The sequence below is a fragment of the Polyodon spathula genome, chromosome 7 (assembly GCF_017654505.1).
Source record: "Polyodon spathula isolate WHYD16114869_AA chromosome 7, ASM1765450v1, whole genome shotgun sequence".
Lineage (NCBI taxonomy): Eukaryota > Metazoa > Chordata > Actinopteri > Acipenseriformes > Polyodontidae > Polyodon > Polyodon spathula.
In genome coordinates, this window is record NC_054540.1 from 1095375 (window position 1) to 1120308 (window position 24934).

General features: G+C 46.9%; 1 protein-coding gene across 4 annotated transcripts in view; it reads left to right on the top strand.

Moving 5' to 3' along the window:
• LOC121317963 (hematopoietic lineage cell-specific protein-like) overlaps positions 1–24934 on the top strand; it is a 39337-nt gene that overhangs the window by 1180 nt on the left and 13223 nt on the right. For 3 of the 4 annotated variants that reach the window (XM_041254062.1, XM_041254064.1, XM_041254063.1), the window contains exons 2-10: positions 5495–5578; positions 6002–6075; positions 10074–10203; positions 16257–16367; positions 16845–16899; positions 17741–17851; positions 18028–18138; positions 21450–21505; positions 22622–22691. In XM_041254062.1, the coding sequence (XP_041109996.1) occupies positions 5495–5578; positions 6002–6075; positions 10074–10203; positions 16257–16367; positions 16845–16899; positions 17741–17851; positions 18028–18138; positions 21450–21505; positions 22622–22691 (802 nt within the window). The remainder of the gene's footprint in view (positions 1–5494; positions 5579–6001; positions 6076–10073; positions 10204–16256; positions 16368–16844; positions 16900–17740; positions 17852–18027; positions 18139–21449; positions 21506–22621; positions 22692–24934) is intronic. The other variant, XM_041254065.1, reaches the window with a different exon arrangement.

Sequence of the window (24934 nt, forward strand, 5' to 3'; positions counted from 1 at the left end):
TTTCATGTGCCAGGTTATTTGCTTTTCTCCAGTAGGTTTGAAGCAGTTGTATATGTATGAAGTATAGGAATACAGGAGCACTGGTGGACTTGGTGACCTTGCTCCATAGCTTAGAGACACCTCACACACACACACAGACGGGTGCACACTGCACAGCTAGTGAAGGGGATACCATGGACAGCACATGCTGTCCGACCGAAAGGCTAATGGATAATGGGCATGTTATGAGCCCAATGATCATGTGATTCACCCTGTAAAGAAAGCCTTTTACAACTATTACATTATATACGCGAATTACTGTATGAGCAGGAAGGAACCTGTAAACCTGTAAAGATTGCGCACCGTGCAGGACGTGGTACTCTGCGTACAGCACACACGTTAGGAACCCTGGAAGCGCAGTGCAGCTGTACAGCACACACGTTAGGAACCCTGGAAGCGCAGAGCAGCTGTACAGCACACACGTTAGGAACCCTGGAAGCGCAGAGCTGCAGCACACACGTTAGGAACCCTGGAAGCGCAGAGCAGCTGTGCAGCACACACGTGCAGCACACACGTTAGGAACCCTGGAAGCGCAGAGCAGCTGTACAGCACACACGTTAGGAACCCTGGAAGCGCAGAGCAGCTGTACAGCACACACGTTAGGAACCCTGGAAGCGCAGTGCAGCTGTACAGCACACACGTTAGGAACCCTGGAAGCGCAGAGCAGCTGTACAGCACACACGTTAGGAACCCTGGAAGCGCAGAGCAGCTGTACAGCACACACGTTAGGAACCCTGGAAGCGCAGAGCAGCTGTACAGCACACACGTTAGGAACCCTGGAAGCGCAGAGCAGCTGTACAGCACACACGTTAGGAACCCTGGAAGCGCAGAGCAGCTGTACAGCACACACGTTAGGAACCCTGGAAGCGCAGAGCAGCTGTACAGCACACACGTTAGGAACCCTGGAAGCGCAGAGCAGCTGTACAGCACACACGTTAGGAACCCTGGAAGCGCAGAGCAGCTGTACAGCACACACGTTAGGAACCCTGGAAGCGCAGAGCAGCTGGTAGCTGTACAGCACACACGTTAGGAACCCTGGAAGCGCAGAGCAGCTGTACAGCACACACGTTAGGAACCCTGGAAGCGCAGAGCAGCTGTACAGCACACACGTTAGGAACCCTGGAAGAGCAGAGCAGCTGTACAGCACACACGTTAGGAACCCTGGAAGCACAGAGCAGCTGTACAGCACACACGTTAGGAACCCTGGAAGCGCAGAGCAGCTGTACAGCACACACGTTAGGAACCCTGGAAGCGCAGAGCAGCTGTACAGCACACACGTTAGGAACCCTGGAAGCAGCAGAGCAGCTGTACAGCACACACGTTAGGAACCCTGGAAGCGCAGAGCAGCTGTACAGCACACACGTTAGGAACCCTGGAAGCGCAGAGCAGCTGTACAGCACACACGTTAGGAACCCTGGAAGCGCAGAGCAGCTGTACAGCACACACGTTAGGAACCCTGGAAGCGCAGAGCAGCTGTGCAGCACACACGTTAGGAACCCTGGAAGCGCAGAGCAGCTGTACAGCACACACGTTAGGAACCCTGGAAGCGCAGAGCAGCTGTACAGCACACACGTTAGGAACCCTGGAAGCGCAGAGCAGCTGTGCAGCACACACGTTAGGAACCCTGGAAGCGCAGAGCAGCTGTGCAGCACACACGTTAGGAACCCTGGAAGCGCAGAGCAGCTGTGCAGCACACACGTTAGGAACCCTGGAAGCGCAGAGCAGCTGTACAGCACACACGTTAGGAACCCTGGAAGCGCAGAGCAGCTGTACAGCACACACGTTAGGAACCCTGGAAGCGCAGAGCAGCTGTACAGCACACACGTTAGGAACCCTGGAAGCGCAGAGCAGCTGTACAGCACACACGTTAGGAACCCTGGAAGCGCAGAGCAGCTGTGCAGCACACACGTTAGGAACCCTGGAAGCGCAGAGCAGCTGTACAGCACACACGTTAGGAACCCTGGAAGCGCAGAGCAGCTGTGCAGCACACACGTTAGGAACCCTGGAAGCGCAGAGCAGCTGTACAGCACACACGTTAGGAACCCTGGAAGCGCAGAGCAGCTGTACAGCACACACGTTAGGAACCCTGGAAGCGCAGAGCAGCTGTACAGCACACACGTTAGGAACCCTGGAAGCGCAGAGCAGCTGTACAGCACACACGTTAGGAACCCTGGAAGCGCAGAGCAGCTGTACAGCACACACGTTAGGAACCCTGGAAGCGCAGAGCAGCTGTACAGCACACACGTTAGGAACCCTGGAAGCGCAGAGCAGCTGTACAGCACACACGTTAGGAACCCTGGAAGCGCAGAGCAGCTGTACAGCACACACGTTAGGAACCCTGGAAGCGCAGAGCAGCTGTACAGCACACACGTTAGGAACCCTGGAAGCGCAGTGCAGCTGTACAGCACACACGTTAGGAACCCTGGAAGCGCAGAGCAGCTGTACAGCACACACGTTAGGAACCCTGGAAGCGCAGTGCAGCTGTACAGCACACACGTTAGGAACCCTGGAAGCGCAGAGCAGCTGTACAGCACACACGTTAGGAACCCTGGAAGCGCAGTGCAGCTGTACAGCACACACGTTAGGTAGGCATGGCTTTTGTTAGGCTTGCTCCTGTTGGAGGCTGGACAGTTGGTGGAGTTCTAGTTTTTGATCAGGAGCTCAGGTTCAGCCCATTACTAGCACGCTTTCCTGCCTCCCTTGTCCAATCACACAACACAGACGAGACTGTTTTTGGAACCCATAGTGACTCAGTAAGCAGTTTTATTAAAACTCTTTTCATACTTTTATATTTTTAGAAATGTCAAATGTAGCGTTTTCTTTTAACCACAAGGCCCTGCAGTTGCATAGCTTGAAACTCTGCACTAAAAACACACTTTGCTCAGTGGTCTGAAGACACAGCTGTACATACAAACAGACAGCTTCCAGAACAACGTGACTGCATAAACTCTACTGGTGACAGACCTGGCTCAATCACACTGGAACTGTGCATTGAGAATTCATTACAGTTACACTGGAACTGCATTCAGAATTCATTACAGTTACACTGGAACTGCATTCAGAATTCATTACAGTTACACTGGAACTGCTTTCAGAATTCATTACGGTTACACTGGAACTGCATTCAGAATTCATTACAGTTACACTGGAACTGCATTCAGAATTCATTACAGTTACACTGGAACTGCATTCAGAATTCATTACAGTTACACTGGAACTGTGCATTCAGAATTCATTACAGTTACACTGGAACTGTGCATTCAGAATTCATTACAGTTACACTGGAACTGCATTCAGAATTCATTACAGTTACACTGGAACTGTGCATTCAGAATTCATTACAGTTACACTGGAACTGTGCATTGAGAATTCATTACAGTTACACTGGAACTGTGCATTGAGAATTCATTACAGTTACACTGGAACTGTGCATTGAGAATTCATTACAGTTACACTGGAACTGCATTCAGAATTCATTACAGTTACACTGGAACTGCTTTCAGAATTCATTACAGTTACACTGGAACTGTGCATTCAGAATTCATTACAGTTACACTGGAACTGTGCATTCAGAATTCATTACAGTTACACTGGAACTGTGCATTCAGAATTCATTACAGTTACACTGGAACTGCATTCAGAATTCATTACAGTTACACTGGAACTGCATTCAGAATTCATTACAGTTACACTGGAACTGTGCATTCAGAATTCATTACAGTTACACTGGAACTGCGTTCAGAATTCATTACAGTTACACTGGAACTGTGCATTGAGAATTCATTACAGTTACACTGGAACTCTGCATTGAGAATTCATTACGGTTACACTGGAACTGCATTCAGAATTCATTACAGTTACACTGGAACTGTGCATTCAGAATTCATTACAGTTACACTGGAACTGCATTCAGAATTCATTACAGTTACACTGGAACTGCATTCAGAATTCATTACAGTTACACTGGAACTGCATTCAGAATTCATTACAGTTACACTGGAACTGCATTCAGAATTCATTACAGTTACACTGGAACTGTGCATTCAGAATTCATTACAGTTACACTGGAACTGCATTCAGAATTCATTACAGTTACACTGGAACTGTGCATTCAGAATTCATTAAGCTACAGTGGTACTGGAATTGTAGTTGAGTCTTGGCACACCTGCATGATTGGAATTGTAATTATACTAAACCAGTTCAATAGTGCATTTATTTGTCATTCAATCATTTTTCTTGTATTTGCAACCACTTCTGGTGACCTTGAGTTTTATACAGTAAGTGTGTGTATTTGTACCTGTGATTAGTGCTGCTTATTTAGAGTACATCAAGTAACATGTTAATGTGTGGAGCTGTTTGTTACTTTTCAGTGTAATTGTAATTATAATTGTAATTACTGCAGCATTATTGGAATTGGAATTGAACAAAACAGCATTGGAACTGGAATTGGAATTGAACAAAACAGTATTGGAACTGGAATTGGAATTGAACAAAACAGCATTGGAACTGGAATTGGAATTGAACAAAACAGCATTGGAACTGGAATTGGAATTGAACTTGGAAATTCAGCAACAATGCTGCTGCCATTGTGATTAGAACTGACCCCAGGTCCGCACTGTGTGAACTGACCCCAAGTCCGCACTGTGTGAACTGACCCCAGGTCCGCACTGTGTGAACTGACCCCAGGTCTGCACTGTGATTAGAACTGACCCCAGGTCCGCACTGTGTGAACTGACCCCAGGTCCGCACTGTGCCCAGCCCCTCCACTCTCACTACACCACACTGCCTCCCTCCCAGCCCCTCCGCTCTCACCACTACACCACACTGTCTCCCTCCCAGCCCCTTAACTCTAAAGAGACCATCTTGTCTCCCAGTGTGTTTCTCCTAATGTTAGGCCACACTTCTTTCTTGTATTGCTTTTATCTTGCCCCCCTCGGGCGTACGAATGTTCACAAGGTAATATTTTGTTAAGGACTAATGGAGAAGTTCTGTCAAACTGATACTTCCTATTTTGAAGTGACAAGGAACAATTCACATGCCTGTTTTTTGTTTGCTTGTATGTGTGCTTGTTTTAAGACATGTATGGTCAAGTGTATTGTAATCTCTTGCTTTGCTGGGGGTCTGACTGCAGCACAGCCTGTCACAGATGAGATTCCTTTTGTGATCTCAGTTCATTCCAGGATGAATCCAGTGCTAAGAGTCCGGGTAAGTGAGTTTGTGGATTGGCAAAGGCACTCCGAAGCACTTCTACTTCTTGTAAATGCGAGCCTCTGCATTGTCACGATGGACTGTTCACACTGCGAGGGAGCAGTCATGCAGGGGCTGCTTTATCCAGGCCTCCATGCCGGGAAGCCGGACACGCCTGCTCTCTTGCTGTGCTGCTTGGCTGATCTCACCGGCGTGGCTGAACCTTGTTCTGATTCAGCACCCTGTCAATGCTGCTCTCTCTCTGCAGATGTGGAAGTCTGTGGTGGGACACAACGTCAGTGTGAAAGCGGAGGCAGAGGGGGACGACTGGGACACAGATCCTGATTTTGTGGTGAGTCGGGGGGGTTCTGTGTTCAGTCCTGGGATCCTGGGTGCTGAGCTGTGTTCTGTGTTCAGTCCTGGGATCCTGGGTGCTGGGCTGTGTTCTGTGTTCAGTCCTGGGATCCTGGGTGCTGAGCTGTGTTCTGTGTTCAGTCCTGGGATCCTGGGTGCTGAGCTGTGTTCTGTGTTCAGTCCTGGGATCCTGGGTGCTGAGCTGTGTTCTGTGTTCAGTCCTGGGATCCTGGGTGCTGAGCTGTGTTCTGTGTTCAGTCCTGGGATCCTGGGTGCTGAGCTGTGTTTTGTGTTCAGTCCTGGGATCCTGGGTGCTGAGCTGTGTTCTGTGTTCAGTCCTGGGATCCTGGGTGCTGGGCTGTGTTCTGTGTTCAGTCCTGGGATCCTGGGTGCTGAGCTGTGTTCTGTGTTCTCGTTTCAGAACGATGTGTCCGAGCAGGAGCAGCGATGGGGTGCGAAGACCATCGAGGGATCGGGGCGCAGCGAGCACTTCAGGTATGAACACAGCTAGGGGGAGCCCATACCCAGGATTTTCCCAGAGCAATTGCCTTTAAAAAGGCGGTGGTTGTTAGGTATTAATTCAATAGAATAAAACATGTTAATTCCTCAACACAAAACAATGCGCTCCCTCACTTCCCCTTATTTGAACAGTTATTGAGTATCAATCAATAACTATCTGCAAACCCTTTCACTAAATGAATACATTCTGTACAAGTATATTCTCTTCAGACATTTCCAGGTCAGAGCTCTCTCTCTCTCTCTCTCTCTCTCTCTCTCTCTCTCTCTCTCTCTCTCTCTCTCTGTCTCTCTCTCTCTCTCTCTCTCTCTCAACACAACCTCTAGCTAACAGTAGATCCACAAGCAGCTGGCAGAGCAGGAAGAGGAAGCACTGACTCAGTTAGTTACTCGCTCTGTGCTGCAGTTTGCCAAATAAGGGCTTGAGAAACTGCTGTGCTGGGTGCATCTGATAAGCAGCATGCCAGGGTTCCCTGCAGGTGAACCAGCTGCTCTTCTCTGGTTTGAATCCTACCTTACAAAGGTTTCTCCTTTCTCCATAGTAAAAGCATAACAAAGTGTAATAAAGCATAGGGGGAGCATTGTAAAGCACAGAGAGGTATGTTAAAGCATAGGGAAGTATTGTAAAGCACAGAGAGGTCTGGTAAAGCATAGGGAAGTATTGTAAAGCACAGAGAGGTCTGGTAAAGCATAGGGAAGTATTGTAAAGCACAGAGAGGTCTGGTAAAGCATAGGGAAGTATTGTAAAACACAGAGAGGTCTGGTAAAGCATAGGAAAGCATTTTGAAGCACAGAGAGGTATGGTAAAGGATAGGGAAGTATTGTAAAGTACACTGAGTGTGATAAAGCGTAGGGAAGCATTGTAAAGCACAGATAGGTGTGGTAAAGCATAGGGAAGTATTGTAAAGCACAGAGAGGTATGGTAAAGCATAGGGAAGTATTGTAAAGCACAGAGAGGTGTGGTAAAGCATAGGAAAGCATTGTGAAGCACAGAGAGGTATGGTAAAGGATAGGGAAGCATTGTAAAGCACAGATAGGTGTGGTAAAGCATCTTAAAAACAAACCATGGTCAAGTGACCTGTATGAAAAAGCATAGCAAAGTGTAATAAAGCACAGTGAAAGCATGGTAAAGCATAGGGAAGCATTGTAAAGAATAGCAAAGTATGATCAGTATTGCAAACGTAATACCGATACACAAAAAGGGAAACAAAACCGAACCAGGTAACTACAGACCAGTAAGCCTGACTTCTATTATATGCAAACTTATGGAAACTATAATAAGATCCAAAATGGAAAATTACCTATACGGTAACAGTATCCTTGGAGACAGTCAACAAGGTTTTAGGAAAGGGAGATCATGTCTAACTAACTTGCTTGATTTTTTTCAGGATGCAACATCGATAATGGATAATTGCAAAGCATATGACATGGTTTATTTAGATTTCCAGAAAGCTTTTGACAAAGATTAATTCTCAAACTGAATGCAGTAGGGATCCAAGGAAATGCATGCATATGGGTTAGGAAGTAGTTAACATGTAGAAAACAGAAAGTACTGATTAGAGGAGAAACCTCAGAATGGAGTGTGGTAACCAGTGGAGTACCACAGGGATCAGTATTAGGTCCTCTGCTATTCCTAATCTACATTAATGATTTAGATTTGTTAAATTTGCAGACGACACAAAAATAGGAGGAGTGGCAAACACTGTTGCAGCAGCAAAGGTCATTCAGAATGATCTAGACAAGATTCAGAACTGGGCAGACACATGGCAAATGACATTTAATAGAGAAAAGTGTAAGATACTGCACGCAGGAAATAAAAATGTACATTATAAATATCATATGGGAGATACTGAAATTGGAGAAGGAATCTATGAAAAAGACCTAGGAGTTTTTGTTGACTCAGAAATGTCTTCATCTAGACAATGTGGGGAAGTTATAAAAAATGCCAACAAGATGCTCGGATACATTGTGAAAAGTGTTGAATTTAAATCAAGGGAAGTAATGTTAAAACTGTACAATGCACTAGTAAGACCTCATCTTGAATATTGTGTTCAGTTCTGGTCACCTCGCTATAAAAAAGATATTGCTGCTCTAGAAAGAGTGCAAAGAAGAGCGACCAGAATTATTCCGGGCTTAAAAGGCATGTCATATGCAGATAGACTAAAATAATTTAATCTGTTCAGTCTTGAACAAAGAAGACTACGTGGCAACCTAATTCAAGCATTCAAAATTCTAAAAGTATTGACAATGTCGACCCAAGGGACTTTTTTGACCTGAAAAAAGAAACAAGGACCAGGGGTCACAAATGGAGATTAGACAAAGGGGCATTCAGAACAGAAAATAGGAGGCACTTTTCTACACAGAGAATTGTGAGGGTCTGGAATCAACTCCCCAGTAATGTTGTTGAAGCTGACACCCTGGGATCCTTCAAGAAGCTGCTTGATGAGATTCTGGGATCAATAAGCTACTAACAACCAAACGAGCAAGTTGGGCCGAATGGCCTCCTCTCGTTTGTAAACTTTCTAATGTTCTTATGTTCTTATGTTCTTATAAAGCGTATTTATAAACATGGCAAAGCAGGGTAAACTCTGGTTAAGGCACAGTATAACAGTGTGGAAAGCATGGGGGAAACTGCATAAATGGCATAATAAACTTTACTAAGGGCTGCTTCGCTCAGGAGCTGAGTGGGGCTGTAGCAGATCGATCAGACTGTCAGGTGAACCCCATGCTCAGGAGCTGAGTGGGGCTGTAGCAGATCGATCAGACTGTCAGGTGAACCCCATGCTCAGGAGCTGAGTGGGGCTGTAGCAGATCGATCAGATTATCAGGTGAACTCCACGCTCAGGAGCTGAGTGGGGCTGTAGCAGATCGATCAGACTGTCAGGTGAACCCCATGCTCAGGAGCTGAGTGGGGCTGTAGCAGATCGATCAGACTGTCAGGTGAACCCCATGCTCAGGAGCTGAGTGGGGCTGTAGCAGATCGATCAGACTGTCAGGTGAACCCCATGCTCAGGAGCTGAGTGGGGCTGTAGCAGATCGATCAGACTGTCAGGTGAACCCCATGCTCAGGAGCTGAGTGGGGCTGTAGCAGATCGATCAGATTGTCAGGTGAACTCCACGCTCAGGAGCTGAGTGGGGCTGTAGCAGATCGATCAGACAGGTGAACCCCATGCTCAGGAGCTGAGTGGGGCTGTAGCAGATCGATCAGACTGTCAGGTGAACCCCACGCTCAGGAGCTGAGTGGGGCTGTAGCAGATCGATCAGACAGGTGAACCCCATGCTCAGGAGCTGAGTGGGGCTGTAGCAGATCGATCAGACTGTCAGGTGAACCCCATGCTCAGGAGCTGAGTGGGGCTGTAGCAGATCGATCAGACTGTCAGGTGAACCCCATGCTCAGGAGCTGAGTGGGGCTGTAGCAGATCGATCAGACTGTCAGGTGAACCCCATGCTCAGGAGCTGAGTGGGGCTGTAGCAGATCGATCAGACTGTCAGGTGAACCCCACGCTCAGGAGCTGAGTGGGGCTGTAGCAGATCGATCAGACTGTCAGGTGAACCCCACGCTCAGGAGCTGAGTGGGGCTGTAGCAGATCGATCAGACTGTCAGGTGAACCCCATGCTCAGGAGCTGAGTGGGGCTGTAGCAGATCGATCAGACTGTCAGGTGAACCCCATGCTCAGGAGCTGAGTGGGGCTGTAGCAGATCGATCAGACTGTCAGGTGAACCCCACGCTCAGGAGCTGAGTGGGGCTGTAGCAGATCGATCAGACTGTCAGGTGAACCCCATGCTCAGGAGCTGAGTGGGGCTGTAGCAGATCGATCAGACTGTCAGGTGAACCCAGCGCCTTTGACGAGCCAGAGCTTCCGGTCATTAACCTGCTCATCTTAAATAAGAGCCGCACTATTTTTAGTGATTCTAGTGTATAACACTCACTGTCTCACTCTCACACTGTCTCTCTCTCCCTCTGCTTGTCTCTCCAGTGTGCACCAGCTGCGGGAGCACGTGTCGAAGGAGCACGAGGAGAAGAAGAAGAAGGAGCTGGCGGAGGGGCCCAAGGCCTCGTACGGCTACGGGGGCAAGTTTGGGGTGGAGAAGGACCGCATGGACAAGGTACTGGGAAGCGGTGTGATGGACATGGTCATGCTCTGATGGCTATCACAAAACACTGAGAATTGCATTTATAAAGGTTATGCAACATGCAGCACACCTGGGAATTGTATTGGATCCAGGCTGTGTAGTTATGTGTGATCCAGGCTGTGTAGTTATGTGTGATGGATTCTGTGTGGTTCTGTGTGATGGATGCTGTGTGGTTCTGTATGATGGATGCTGGGTGGTTCTATGTGATCCAGGCTGTGTAGTTCTGTGTGATTCATGCTGTGTGGTTCTGTGTGATGGATGCTGTGTAGTTCATGCTGTGTGGTTCTGTGTGATCCAGGCTGTGTAGTTCTGTGTGATGGATGCTGTGTGGTTCTGTGTGATGGATGCTGTGTGGTTCTGTGTGATGGATTCTCTGTGGTTCTGTGTGATGGATGCTGGGTGGTTCTGTGTGATCCAGGCTGTGTAGTTCTGTGTGATGGATGCTGTGTGGTTCTGTGTGATGGATGCTGTGTGGTTCTGTGTGATGGATTCTGTGTGGTTCTGTGTGATGGATGCTGGGTGGTTCTGTGTGATCCAGGCTGTGTAGTTCTGTGTGATGGATGCTGTGTGGTTCTGTGTGATGGATGCTGTGTAGTTCTGTGTGATCCATGCTGTGTAGTTCTGTGTGATGGATGCTGTGTGGTTCTGTGTGATGGATGCTGTGTGGTTCTGTGTGATGGATGCTGTGTAGTTCTGTGTGATGGATGCTGTGTAGTTCTGTGTGATGGATGCTGTGTATGCTGTGTAGTTCTGTGTGATGGATGCTGTGTAGTTCTGTGTGATGGATGCTGTGTGGTTCTGTGTGATGGATGCTGTGTGGTTCTGTGTGATGGATGCTGTGTGGTTCTGTGTGATGGGTGCTGTGTGGTTCTGTGTGATGGATGCTGTGTGGTTCTGTGTGATGGGTGCTGTGTGGTTCTGTGTGATTCATGCTGTGTGGTTCTGTGTAATCCAGGCTGTGTAGGTCTGTTTGATCCAGGCTGTGTAGTTCTGTGTGATCCTGTGATAGGCTGTGTAGTTCTGTGTGATCCAGGCTGTGTAGGTCTGTGTGATTCAGGCTGTGTAGTTCTGTGTTATGGATGCTGTGTGGTTCTGTGTGATGGATGCTGTGTAGTTCTGTGTGATTCATGCTGTGTAGTTCTGTGTGATCCAGGCTGTGTAATTCTGTGTGATTCATGCTGTGTGGTTCTATGTGATCCAGGCTGTGTGATCCAGGATGTGTGGTTCATGCTGTGTGGTTCTGTGTGATGGATGCTGTATAGTTCTGTGTGATGGATGCTGTGTGGTTCTGTGTGATGGATTCTCTGTGGTTCTGTGTGATGGATGCTGGGTGGTTCTGTGTGATCCAGGCTGTGTAGTTCTGTGTGATGGATGCTGTGTAGTTCTGTGTGATGGATGCTGTGTAGTTCTGTGTGATGGATGCTGTGTGGTTCTGTGTGATGGATGCTGTGTAGTTCTGTGTGATGGATGCTGTGTAGTTCTGTGTGATGGATGCTGTGTGGTTCTGTGTGATGGATGCTGTGTGGTTCTGTGTGATGGATGCTGTGTAGTTCTGTGTGATCCATGCTGTGTGGTTCTGTGTGATGGATGCTGTGTGGTTCTGTGTGATGGATGCTGTGTGGTTCTGTGTGATCCATGCTGTGTAGTTCTGTGTGATCCAGGCTGTGTAATTCTGTGTGATTCATGCTGTGTGGTTCTATGTGATCCAGGCTGTGTAGTTATGTGTGATTCATTCTGTGTGGTTCTGTGTGATGGAGCTGTGTAGTTCTGTGTGATGGATGCTGTGTAGTTCTGTGTGATGGATGCTGTGTGGTTCTGTGTGATGGATGCTGTGTAGTTCTGTGTGATGGATGCTGTGTAGTTCTGTGTGATGGATGCTGTGTAGTTCTGTGTGATCCAAGCTGTGTGGTTCTGTGTGATGGATGCTGTGTGGTTCTGTGTGATGGATGCTGTGTAGTTCTGTGTGATCCAGGCTGTGTAGGTCTGTGTGATCCAGGCTGTGTAGTTCTGTGTGATCCAGGCTGTGTAGTTCTGTGTGATCCAGGCTGTGTAGGTCTGTGTGATTCAGGCTGTGTAGTTCTGTGTGATGGATGCTGTGTGGTTCTGTGTGATCCAGGCTGTGTAGTTCTGTGTGATGGATGCTGTGTGGTTCTGTGTGATGGATGCTGTGTAGTTCTGTGTGATGGATGCTGTGTAGTTCTGTGTGATGGATGCTGTGTAGTTCTGTGTGATGGATGCTGTGTAGTTCTGTGTGATCCAGGCTGTGTAGTTCTGTGTGATCCAGGCTGTGTAGTTCTGTGTGATGGATGCTGTGTAGTTCTGTGTGATGGATGCTGTGTAGTTCTGTGTGATCCATGCTGTGTAGTTCTGTGTGATCCAGGCTGTGTAGTTCTGTGTGATGGATGCTGTGTAGTTCTGTGTGATCCAGGCTGTGTAGTTCTGTGTGATGGATGCTGTGTAGTTCTGTGTGATGGATGCTGTGTAGTTCTGTGTGATGGATGCTGTGTAGTTCTGTGTGATCCAGGCTGTGTAGTTCTGTGTGATCCAGGCTGTGTAGTTCTGTGTGATGGATGCTGTGTAGTTCTGTGTGATGGATGCTGTGTAGTTCTGTGTGATGGATGCTGTGTAGTTCTGTGTGATGGATGCTGTGTAGTTCTGTGTGATGCTGATGCTGTGTAGTTCTGTGTGATGGATGCTGTGTAGTTCTGTGTGATGGATGCTGTGTAGTTCTGTGTGATGGGTGCTGTGTAGTTCTGTGTGATGGATGCTGTGTAGTTCTGTGTGATGGATGCTGTGTAGTTCTGTGTGATGGATGCTGTGTAGTTCTGTGTGATGGATGCTGTGTAGTTCTGTGTGATGCTGTGTAGTTCTGTGTGATCCATGCTGTGTAGTTCTGTGTGATCCAGGCTGTGTAGTTCTGTGTGATCTGCTGTGTAGTTCTGTGTGATCCAGGCTGTGTAGTTCTGTGTGATCCAGGCTGTGTAGTTCTGTGTGATCCAGGCTGTGTAGTTCTGTGTGATCCAGGCTGTGTAGTTCTGTGTGATGGATGCTGTGTAGTTCTGTGTGATGGATGCTGTGTGGTTCTGTGTGATGGATGCTGTGTAGTTCTGTGTGATCCAGGCTGTGTAGTTCTGTGTGATCCAGGCTGTGTGGTTCTGTGTTCTGTGCTGTGTAGTTCTGTGTGATGGATGCTGTGTAGTTCTGTGTGATGGATGCTGTGTAGTTCTGTGTGATCCATGCTGTGTAGTTCTGTGTGATGTGAGGCTGGTAGTTCTGTGTGATCCAGGCTGTGTAGTTCTGTGTGATGGATGCTGTGTAGTTCTGTGTGATGGATGCTGTGTAGTTCTGCTGTGTAGTTCTGTGTGATCCAGGCTGTGTAGTTCTGTGTGATGGATGCTGTGTAGTTCTGTGTGATCCATGCTGTGTAGTTCTGTGTGATGGATGCTGTGTAGTTCTGTGTGATGGATGCTGTGTAGTTCTGTGTGATCCAGGCTGTGTAGTTCTGTGTGATGGATGCTGTGTAGTTCTGTGTGATGGATGCTGTGTAGTTCTGTGTGATGGATGCTGTGTAGTTCTGTGTGATGGATGCTGTGTAGTTCTGTGTGATGGATGCTGTGTAGTTCTGTGTGATGTTCTGTGTGATGCTGTGTAGTTCTGTGTGATCCATGCTGTGTAGTTCTGTGTGATGGATGCTGTGTAGTTCTGTGTGATGCTGTGTAGTTCTGTGTGATGGATGCTGTGTAGTTCTGTGTGATGGATGCTGTGTAGTTCTGTGTGATCCAGGCTGTGTAGTTCTGTGTGATGGATGCTGTGTAGTTCTGTGTTGCTGTGTGTTCTGTGTGATCCAGGCTGTATAGTTCTGTGTGATGGATGCTGTGTAGTTCTGTGTGATCCAGGCTGTGTAGTTCTGTGTGATCCAGGCTGTGTAGTTCTGTGTGATGCTGTTCTGTGTGTGTAGTTCTGTGTGATGGATGCTGTGTAGTTCTGTGTGATGGATGCTGTGTAGTTCTGTGTGATGGATGCTGTATAGTTCTGTGTGATGGATGCTGTGTAGTTCTGTGTGATGGATGCTGTGTAGTTCTGTGTGATGGATGCTGTGTAGTTCTGTGTGATGGATGCTGTGTAGTTCTGTGTGATCCATGCTGTGTAGTTCTGTGTGATGGATGCTGTATAGTTCTGTGTGATGGATGCTGTGTAGTTCTGTGTGATGGATGCTGTGTAGTTCTGTGTGATGGATGCTGTGTAGTTCTGTGTGATGGATGCTGTGTAGTTCTGTGTGATCCAGGCTGTGTAGTTCTGTGTGATGGATGCTGTGTAGTTCTGTGTGATCCAGGCTGTGTAGTTCTGTGTGATGGATGCTGTATAGTTCTGTGTGATGGATGCTGTGTAGTTCTGTGTGATCCAGGCTGTGTAGTTCTGTGTGATGGATGCTGTGTAGTTCTGTGTGATCCAGGCTGTGTAGTTCTGTGTGATGGATGCTGTATAGTTCTGTGTGATCCAGGCTGTGTAGTTCTGTGTGATGGATGCTGTATAGTTCTGTGTGATGGGTGCTGTTTAGTTCTGTGTGATCCAGGCTTCATAGGTCTGTGTGATGGATGCTGTATAGTTCTGTGTGATCCAGGCTGTATAGTTCTGTGTGATGGATGCTGTATAGTTCTGTGTGATGGATGCTGTGTAGTTCTGTGTGATCCAGGCTGTATAGTTCTGTGTGATGGGTGCTATGTAGTTCTGTGTGATGGATGCTGTATAGTTCTGTGTGATGGATGCTGTGTAGTTCTGTGTGATCCAGGCTGTGTAGTTCTGTGTGATGGATGCTGTGTAGTTCTGTGTGATGGATGCTGTGTAGTTCTGTGTGATGGATAGCTGCTGTATAGTTCTGTGTGATGGATGCTGTGTAGTTCTGTGTGATGGATGCTGTGTAGTTCTGTGTGATCCAGGCTGTGTAGTTCTGTGTGATGGATGCTGTGTAGTTCTGTGTGATGGATGCTGTGTAGTTCTGTGTGATGGATGCTGTGTAGTTCTGTGTGATCCAGGCTGTGTAGTTCTGTGTGATGGATGCTGTGTAGTTCTGTGTGATCCAGGCTGTGTAGTTCTGTGTGATCCATGCTGTGTAGTTCTGTGTGATGCTGTGTAGTTCAGGCTGTGTAGTTCTGTGTGATCCAGGCTGTGTAGTTCTGTGTGATCCAGGCTGTGTAGTTCTGTGTGATGGATGCTGTGTAGTTCTGTGTGATGGATGCTGTGTAGTTCTGTGTGATGGATGCTGTGTAGTTCTGTGTGATGGATGCTGTGTAGTTCTGTGTGATCCAGGCTGTGTAGTTCTGTGTGATGGATGCTGTGTAGTTCTGTGTGATGGATGCTGTGTAGTTCTGTGTGATGGATGTGTGTAGTTCTGTATGATGGGTGCTGTGATATGCTGTTCTGTGTGATCCAGGCTGTGTAGTTCTGTGTGATCCAGGCTGTGTAGTTCTGTGTGATGGATGCTGTGTAGTTCTGTGTGATGGAATGTGTGTAGTTCTGTATGATGGGTGCTGTGTAGTTCTGTGTGATGGATGCTGTGTAGTTCTGTGTGATCCATGCTGTGTAGTTCTGTGTGATCCATGCTGTGTAGTTCTGTGTGATGTGTAGTTCTGTGTAGTTCTGTGTGATCCAGGCTGTGTAGTTCTGTGTGATCCAGGCTGTGTAGTTCTGTGTGATCCAGGCTGTGTAGTTCTGTGTGATGGATGCTGTGTAGTTCTGTGTGATGGATGCTGTGTAGTTCTGTGTGATGGAATGTGTGTAGTTCTGTATGATGGGTGCTGTGTCGTTCTGTGTGATGGATGCTGGGTGGTTCTGTGTGATCCAGGCTGTGTAGTTCTGTGTGATCCAAGCTGTGTAGTTCTGTGTGATGGATGCTGTATAGTTCTGTGTGATGGATGCTGTGTAGTTCTGTGTGATCCAGGCTGTGTAGTTCTGTGTAATTGTTTGCTCTTTGATCTCTGATGTCTGAATTCCGACACAGCTCCAGATTGCTGTTGTTTTTCTCCCAGGTTGCCATGGGGCACGGCTACGTGGCAGAGGTGGACAAGCACTCCTCTCAGACCGACGCGGCTCAAGGGTTCGGGGGGAAGTACGGGGTGCAGAAGGATCGCATTGACAAGGTGAGGGACCCTGACAGGCTGGACCCTGTTATACATGGATACAGCCAGACCCTCCTGAATCCCTGCCAAGGAACTGAGGAACAGCACAGACATAAGTATAGTCCCCTCTTCCAGGAGTTCAGCACTAATGTGCATTAAATCTTTACTGCATAAAAAAGGGTTAAAGCATGTGTTTGTTTTGATTTGGAACTTGGAAAAGGTACAACTAGCGATTACATTATTCACTGGTGTTTAGTAATAACCACAGGCAATATTATCAGGGACTCATATAATGTTCTGACAGATATATTTCACTGGTGCAACTGCTCTCCCCTCACCTCCTCTCTCTTCACCTCCTCTGTCTCTCTCCTCTCCTCTCTCTCCACCTCTCTCCTCTCCTCCCCTCTCTTCCTCTCTCCTCTCCTCTCCTCTCCTCTCCTCCTCTCTCTCCACCTCTCTCCTCTACTCTCCACACCTGTCTGCTTTCCTCCTTCACAGTCTGCCGTCGGCTTTGAGTACAAGGGGCAGGTGGAGCAGCACGCCTCACAGAAAGGTATGACGAATTGTAATGCTTACTCTGAGTTAATGTGGATTTACACACAGACACCACACAGACAGAAAGACAGACAGACACACCGACACCACACAGACAGATAGACACACAGACACCACACAGACAGACAGACAGACACACAGACACACAGATAGACACACAGACACCACATAGACAGACAGACAGACACACAGACACCACACAGACAGACAGACGCACAGACACCACACAGACAGACCGACATACACACAGACACCACACAGACAGACAGACACACAGACACCACCCAGACAGACAGACATACACAGACAGACAGACACACAGACACCACCCAGACAGACAGACATACACAGACAGACAGACGCACAGACACCACACAGACAGACCGACATACACACAGACACCACACAGACAGACAGACACACAGACACCACCCAGACAGACAGACATACACAGACAGACACACACACAGACACCACACAGACAGACAGACAGACAGACAGACACACAGACACCACACAGACAGACAGACAGACAGACACACAGACACCACACAGACAGACACACACACAGACAGACAGACAGACACGACACAGACAGACAGACAGACAGACAGACAGACACACACACAGACACACACACACACACAGACAGACAGACACACACACACACACACACACACACACACACACACACACACAGACAACAGGCACGACGTGTTGTGTCACGTCTGAGACATTGTACTGTTGGTAACCTCCATGTTCCCCCCCACCACACCAGGGTGAGGACAATGTGAAATGTGTTTCCTTTCTCTCTCCCCCTCCCCCTCTCTCCTGTTCAGATTACTCAAAGGGCTTTGGAGGGAAGTACGGTGTGGAGCGAGACAAGGTGGATAAAGCAGCGTTGGGGTACGACTACAAGGCAGAGACAGAGAAACACGAGTCCCAGAAAGGTAGGGGCTCCCCCTTCGGGCAGGGCAGGGTAGTGCAGGGCAGCTGCTATCTTTATCTGTGTGAGCGGCTTGTCTTTGTAATATATGTGTGGATTTACAGACAGACTGTCCCTGCACTGTTTGTGACCTCTTGTTCCCCACCATCTCTCCCCCCCCTTCCTCTCTCTCCTGTTCAGATTACTCAAAGGGCTTTGGAGGGAAGTACGGTGTGGAGCGAGACAAGGTGGATAAAGCAGCTCTGGGGTACGACTACAAGGCAGAGACAGAGAAACACGAGTCCCAGAAAGGTAGGGCAGGGTAGAGTAGGGCAGCACGGTGCTGGTACAGCTGCTGCCTGTGTGTTTGAGAGAGGCTTGCCTGGGTAATATCTGTGCGGTTGCTGTTGTTCATTTGGTTTTACTGTTTGAAGCTCTAGGCTCTTCTGTATGTATTGTACAATGAAAGTGGAAGAGAGGAAAGAGCTTTGTCTGAGAGGCAGTTAAAGCAGAACCATGACAGTTTGTTTCCTGCCCAGATTAAATCAAGGGGCTTCTGGCACAGGTCCAAGGAGCAGATGGACAATATGTTATTGTGACTGTAACCCTTGTCCTGAAGCGCAGAGTCACGCAGGACGTGTTTTAGCAATGAAGGACAAGGAGCACTGCAGAATACAGTCAAGCACACTGACTGCGCAGGTGGGATGCATTTAATAACCGATTGAATGGACACCGTGAAATTGGTTCAAGTGAATAGCACAAGAAAAAAAAAAGATGCAAAGAGACTTCACAGCACTGTACTGTCAAAACAATATCTTACAAGAGATGCAAAGAGACTTCACAGCACTGTACTGTCAAAACAATATCTTACAAGAGATGCAAAGAGACTTCACAGCACTGCACTGTCAAAACAATATCTTACAAGAGATGCAAAGAGACTTCACAGCACTGTACTGTCAAAACAATATCTTACAAGAGATGCAAAGAGACTTCACAGCACTGTACTGTCAAAACAATATCTTACGAGATGCAAAGAGACTTCACAGCACTGTACTGTCAAAACAATATCTTACAAGAGATGCAAAGAAACTTCACAGCACTGTACTGTCAAAACAATATCTTACAAGAGATGCAAAGAGACTTCACAGCACTGCACTGTCAAAACAATATCTTACAAGAGATGCAAAGAGACTTCACAGCACTGTACTGTCAAAACAATATCTTACAAGAGATGCAAAGAGACTTCACAGCACTGTACTGTCAAAACAATATCTTACAAGAGATGCAAAGAGACTTCACAGCACTGTACTGTCAAAACAATATCTTACAAGAGACGCAAAGAGAACGAGCGGAAGTGTTCAAAACAATATCTTACATGGACAGTGACCGAGGGAGAAGAGATGCAGTTCAAAACAATATCTTACATGGACAGTGACCGAGGGGGAAGAGATGCAGTTCAAAACAATATCTTACATGGACAGTGACCGAGGGGGAAGAGATGCAGTTCAAAACAATATCTTACATGGACTGTGACCGAGGGGGAAGTGATTCAGTTCAAAACAATATCTTACATGGACTGTGACCGAGGGGGAAGTGATGCAGTTCAAAACAATATCTTACATGGACTGTGACCGAGGGGGAAGAGATGCAGTTCAAAACAATATCTTACATGGACTGTGACCGAGGGGGAAGAGATGCAGTTCAAAACAATATCTTACATGGATGTGACCGAGGGGGAAGAGATGCAGTTCAAAACAATATCTTACATGGACTGTGACCGAGGGGGAAGTGATTCAGTTCAAAACAATATCTTACATGGACTGTGACCGAGGGGGAAGTGATGCAGTTCAAAACAATATCTTACATGGACAGTGACCGAGGGGGAAGAGATGCAGTTCAAAACAATATCTTACAAGAGACGCAAAGAGAACGAGCGGAAGTGTTCAAAACAATATCTTACATGGACAGTGACCGAGGGGGAAGAGATGCAGTTCAAAACAATATCTTACATGGACTGTGACCGAGGGGGAAGAGATGCAGTTCAAAACAATATCTTACATGGACTGTGACCGAGGGGGAAGAGATGCAGTTCAAAACAATATCTTACATGGACTGTGACCGAGGGGGAAGAGATGCAGTTCAAAACAATATCTTACATGGACAAGTTCAAAACAATATCTTACATGGACGAGGGGGAAGAGATGTGACCGAGGGGGAAGAGATGCAGTTCAAAACAATATCTTACATGGACTGTGACTGAGGGGGAAGTGATGCAGTTCAAAACAATATCTTACATGGACTGTGACCGAGGGGGAAGTGATGCAGTTCAAAACAATATCTTACATAGACTGTGACCGAGCAGAAGCCATGATGCAGTTCATGGTGCTGATAAACTGTTTGAAGCCTTTCATGCACAGCGACCTCATATGGGGACGAATAAAAAACCCTCTCTTCTCTCTTTATATGGGGATGCATGGAAAGATGCAAATGCATCACAGCTTCATGTGAGGATGCCTTTTATTACCCCATATAAATCAACGGAAACAATGTCAATGACAGGCATATTTATTATGAGTCCAAAAACTTTTATTCAGCTATTTTCAGTATTTCATGCCTGAAAGGGCTAACTGTGTGCTGAGATTGAACAGCAGTTAGAATGTGCGTCTTCTGATTTCATATGACAGCATGGGAACATGGAGCTAGCTTCCCTGTGTGGAAATCTCTTCTTGTTTGAAGAGGGTGACCGAGTCTTCTCCATGGTGATAGTGACCCTGTGTGGAAATCTCTTCTTGTTTGAAGAGGGTGACCGAGTCTTCTCTATGGTGATAGTGACCCTGTGTGGAGATCTCTTCTTGTTTGAAGAGGGTGACCGAGTCTTCTCCATGGTGATAGTGACCCTGTGTGGAGATCTCTTCTTGTTTGAAGTGTGACCGAGTCTTCTCCATAGTGATTGTGACCCTGTGTGGAAATCTCTTCTTGTTTGAAGAGGGTGACCGAGTCTTCTCCATGGTGATAGTGACCCTGTTTGGAAATCTCTTCTTGTTTGAAGAGGGTGACCGAGTCTTCTCCATGGTGATAGTGACCCTGTGTGGAAATCTCTTCTTGTTTGAAGAGGGTGACCGAGTCTTCTCCATGGTGATTGTGACCCTGTGTGGAAATCTCTTCTTGTTTGAAGAGGGTGACCGAGTCTTCTCCATGGTGATTGTGACCCTGTGTGGAAATCTCTTCTTGTTTGAAGAGGGTGACCGAGTCTTCTCCATGGTGATAGTGACCCTGTGTGGAAATCTCTTCTTGTTTGAAGAGGGTGACCGAGTCTTCTCCATGGTGATAGTGACCCTGTGTGAAAATCTCTTCTTGTTTGAAGTGGGTGACCGAGTCTTCTCCATGGTGATAGTGACCCTGTGTGGAAATCTCTTCTTGTTTGAAGAGGGTGACCGAGTCTTCTCCATGGAGCTAGCTTCCCTGTGTGGAAATCTCTTCTTGTTTGAAGAGGGTGACCGAGTCTTCTCCATGGTGATAGTGACCCTGTATGGAAATCTCTTCTTGTTTGAAGAGGGTGACCAAGTCTTCTCCACGGTGATAGTGACTCCCTGCTTTTTTCCCTCTCACCTTCTGTCTTCCAGATTACACCAAGGGTTTTGGGGGGCGCTATGGCGTGCAGACAGACCGCATGGATAAGGTGAGCCCAGGGCTGGGGTCTCGTCAGGAGAGTGGAGCTGGGTGCATCATACAAACTCTCCCACAGTAAAAGCACAGCAAAGTGTAATACAGCATAGTGAAAGCATGGTAAAGCATAGGTATGCATTGTAAAGCACAGAGAGGAAAGCATGTTAATAAACATGGCAAACCAGGAGAAACTATGGGAAAAGCATAGGGGGAAAACTGCAACACACACCATGCAAAAATACAGTGCCTTTCCAGTATTGAAAATGTGTGGCGTATTCACAGCGTGGCTCAGAAACAGGCCCACGCTGTGCAGATTGCTGCTGCTCGATTGTTTTTGTTTGTATGATATTGTTTCTCCTTAGTCCTCAAAATCGAACCATGGCACAGTGGGCACAAAAAGGCACCATCCCCAATGTCTTTGTCACCTGGGTTTATATGAGAACTAGCTATGAACTACAGGGAAGCCTCATGTTAGCATGACACATTTACAGTTTTACAGGATAGAGCCCTCCCTCCCTAACCAGAAATAGGACTGAATTGAGAGGAAAATCCTAATTTCTTTCACATGGGTAATGGTGACACCCAGTGGGCCAGATGTTTAATTGCAGTGTTTATTTCGGTTGAGACACCTGGTGGGCAGAGATCCTCATTGCGGGCATAAACAGTTTAATCGCTGACAGTGACTTTCAGGGAAGACAGGTAGCAAAAAGGGATACAAATACGTGTACATACAAATAAATATATATATATATATATATATATATATATATATATATATATATATATATATATATATATATATATATATTTGTATAATATAAAAACATATTTACATCAGATAAGTGTAGCGAAAGATGCATCAAGAAACACAACACTTTCCAAATATACAATAACAACAATAACACAGGAGTTCCTTTGCAGTGACACATTACTATTCCATTCTAACTGCAACTTATAAAAAGCATAGCAAAGTATAGTGCAGCAAAGTGAAAACTTTTCTGAGGGATCTGACCCAATCTCTGCCTCCCTGGGGTTTGTCTGTCAAATTTCTAATTCAAATGTATTTATTTAGCCTGGATAGAACCCTCAAGGATGATTGTAAGAGCCGCCCCTCTGTGTCTCTTAACAGGGCGCCGCCTCCTTCACTGAGATGGAGGCACCAACGTCCTCCTATCAGAAAACCCAGCCCGTCGAGGCATGTAAGTACCCAGCATGCTGTGCAGAGTGCAGGAAGGGCTCCCCGCTAACCCGTAACCTGCATGAGAGCGGCACCGCGGAGAAAAGGAAAGGCAAGCCGTGAGCAGCAGGGGTGTAGCGCTCCTTTAGGAGATGGATCGTGTATTGTAATAGGGGCGCACATCGGGCGGATCACGGTGCATGGAACAAATTGTTCTTGACTGATGAATCAATGGGATTTATAGTGGGTATCCCTACATAACCCAACTGTTTTGCCTTTTAACAGAACAGTCATTAATGATCATTTGATCTTATGAAGCATCAGGCAAAGTAACCTGGCAGGACCATTGTGTGTATCGGAGTGAGCATTGTGATGCGTATCGTATCTGCACCCGAGTGTGTCTTTTGCACCCCTGCTACACAACCCCATTAGGAGCGACAACGAGCCCCCCTCAGAGTCCCCCCTGTAATAACATTATCAGAGACCCCCTATAGCATTATCAGAGCCCCCTAATAGCATTATCAGAGACCCCCTATAGCATTATCAGAGACCCCCCTTATAGCATTATCAGAGACCCCCTATAGCATTATCAGAGACCCCCTATAGCATTATCAGAGCCCCCTATAGCATTATCAGAGCCCCTATAGCATTATCAGAGACCCCCTGTAATAGCATTATCAGAGCCCCCTATAGCATTATCAGAGCCCCCTATAGCATTATCAGAGACCCCCTGTAATAGCATTATCAGAGCCCCCTATAGCATTATCAGAGACCCCCTGTAATAGCATTATCAGAGACCCCCTATAGCATTATCAGAGACCCCCCCTAATAGCATTATCAGAGCCCCCTATAGCATTATCAGAGACCCCCTGTAATAGCATTATCAGAGCCCCCTATAGCATTATCAGAGCCCCCTATAGCATTATCAGAGACCCCCTATAGCATTATCAGAGCCCCCTATAGCATTATCAGAGACCCCCTATAGCATTATCAGAGACCCCCTATAGCATTATCAGAGACCCCCTATAGCATTATCAGAGACCCCCTATAGCATTATCAGAGCCCCCTATAGCATTATCAGAGACCCCCTCTAATAGCATTATCAGAGACCCCCTATAGCATTATCAGAGACTCCCTATAGCATTATCAGAGACCCCCTGTAATAGCATTATCAGAGTCCCCTCTAATAGCATTATCAGAGCCCCCTATAGCATTATCAGAGACCCCCTGTAATAGCATTATCAGAGCCCCCTATAGCATTATCAGAGCCCCCTCTAATAGCATTATCAGAGCCCCCTATAGCATTATCAGAGACCCCCTGTAATAGCATTATCAGAGCCCCCTATAGCATTATCAGAGACCCCCTATAGCATTATCAGAGCCCCCTATAGCATTATCAGAGCCCCCTATAGCATTATCAGAGCCCCCCTAATAGCATTATCAGAGACCCCCTATAGCATTATCAGAGCCCCCTATAGCATTATCAGAGACCCCCTGTAATAGCATTATCAGAGCCCCCTATAGCATTATCAGAGCCCCCTATAGCATTATCAGAGCCCCCTATAGCATTATCAGAGCCCCCTATAGCATTATCAGAGCCCCCTATAGCATTATCAGAGACCCCCTCTAATAGCATTATCAGAGCCCCCTATAGCATTATCAGAGCCCCCTATAGCATTATCAGAGACCCCCTATAGCATTATCAGAGCCCCCTATAGCATTATCAGAGCCCCCTATAGCATTATCAGAGACCCCCTATAGCATTATCAGAGACCCCCTGTATAGCATTATCAGAGCCCCCTATAGCATTATCAGAGACCCCCTGTATAGCATTATCAGAGACCCCCTATAGCATTATCAGAGACCCCCTATAGCATTATCAGAGCCCCCTATAGCATTATCAGAGACCCCCTGTAATAGCATTATCAGAGCCCCCTATAGCATTATCAGAGCCCCCTATAGCATTATCAGAGACCCCCTGTAGTAGCATTATCAGAGCCCCCTATAGCATTATCAGAGCCCCCTATAGCATTATCAGAGCCCCCTATAGCATTATCAGAGACCCCCCCTAATAGCATTATCAGAGCCCCCTATAGCATTATCAGAGACCCCCTATAGCATTATCAGAGACCCCCTGTAATAGCATTATCAGAGACCCCCTGTAATAGCATTATCAGAGACCCCCTATAGCATTATCAGAGCCCCCTATAGCATTATCAGAGACCCCCTCTAATAGCATTATCAGAGCCCCCTATAGCATTATCA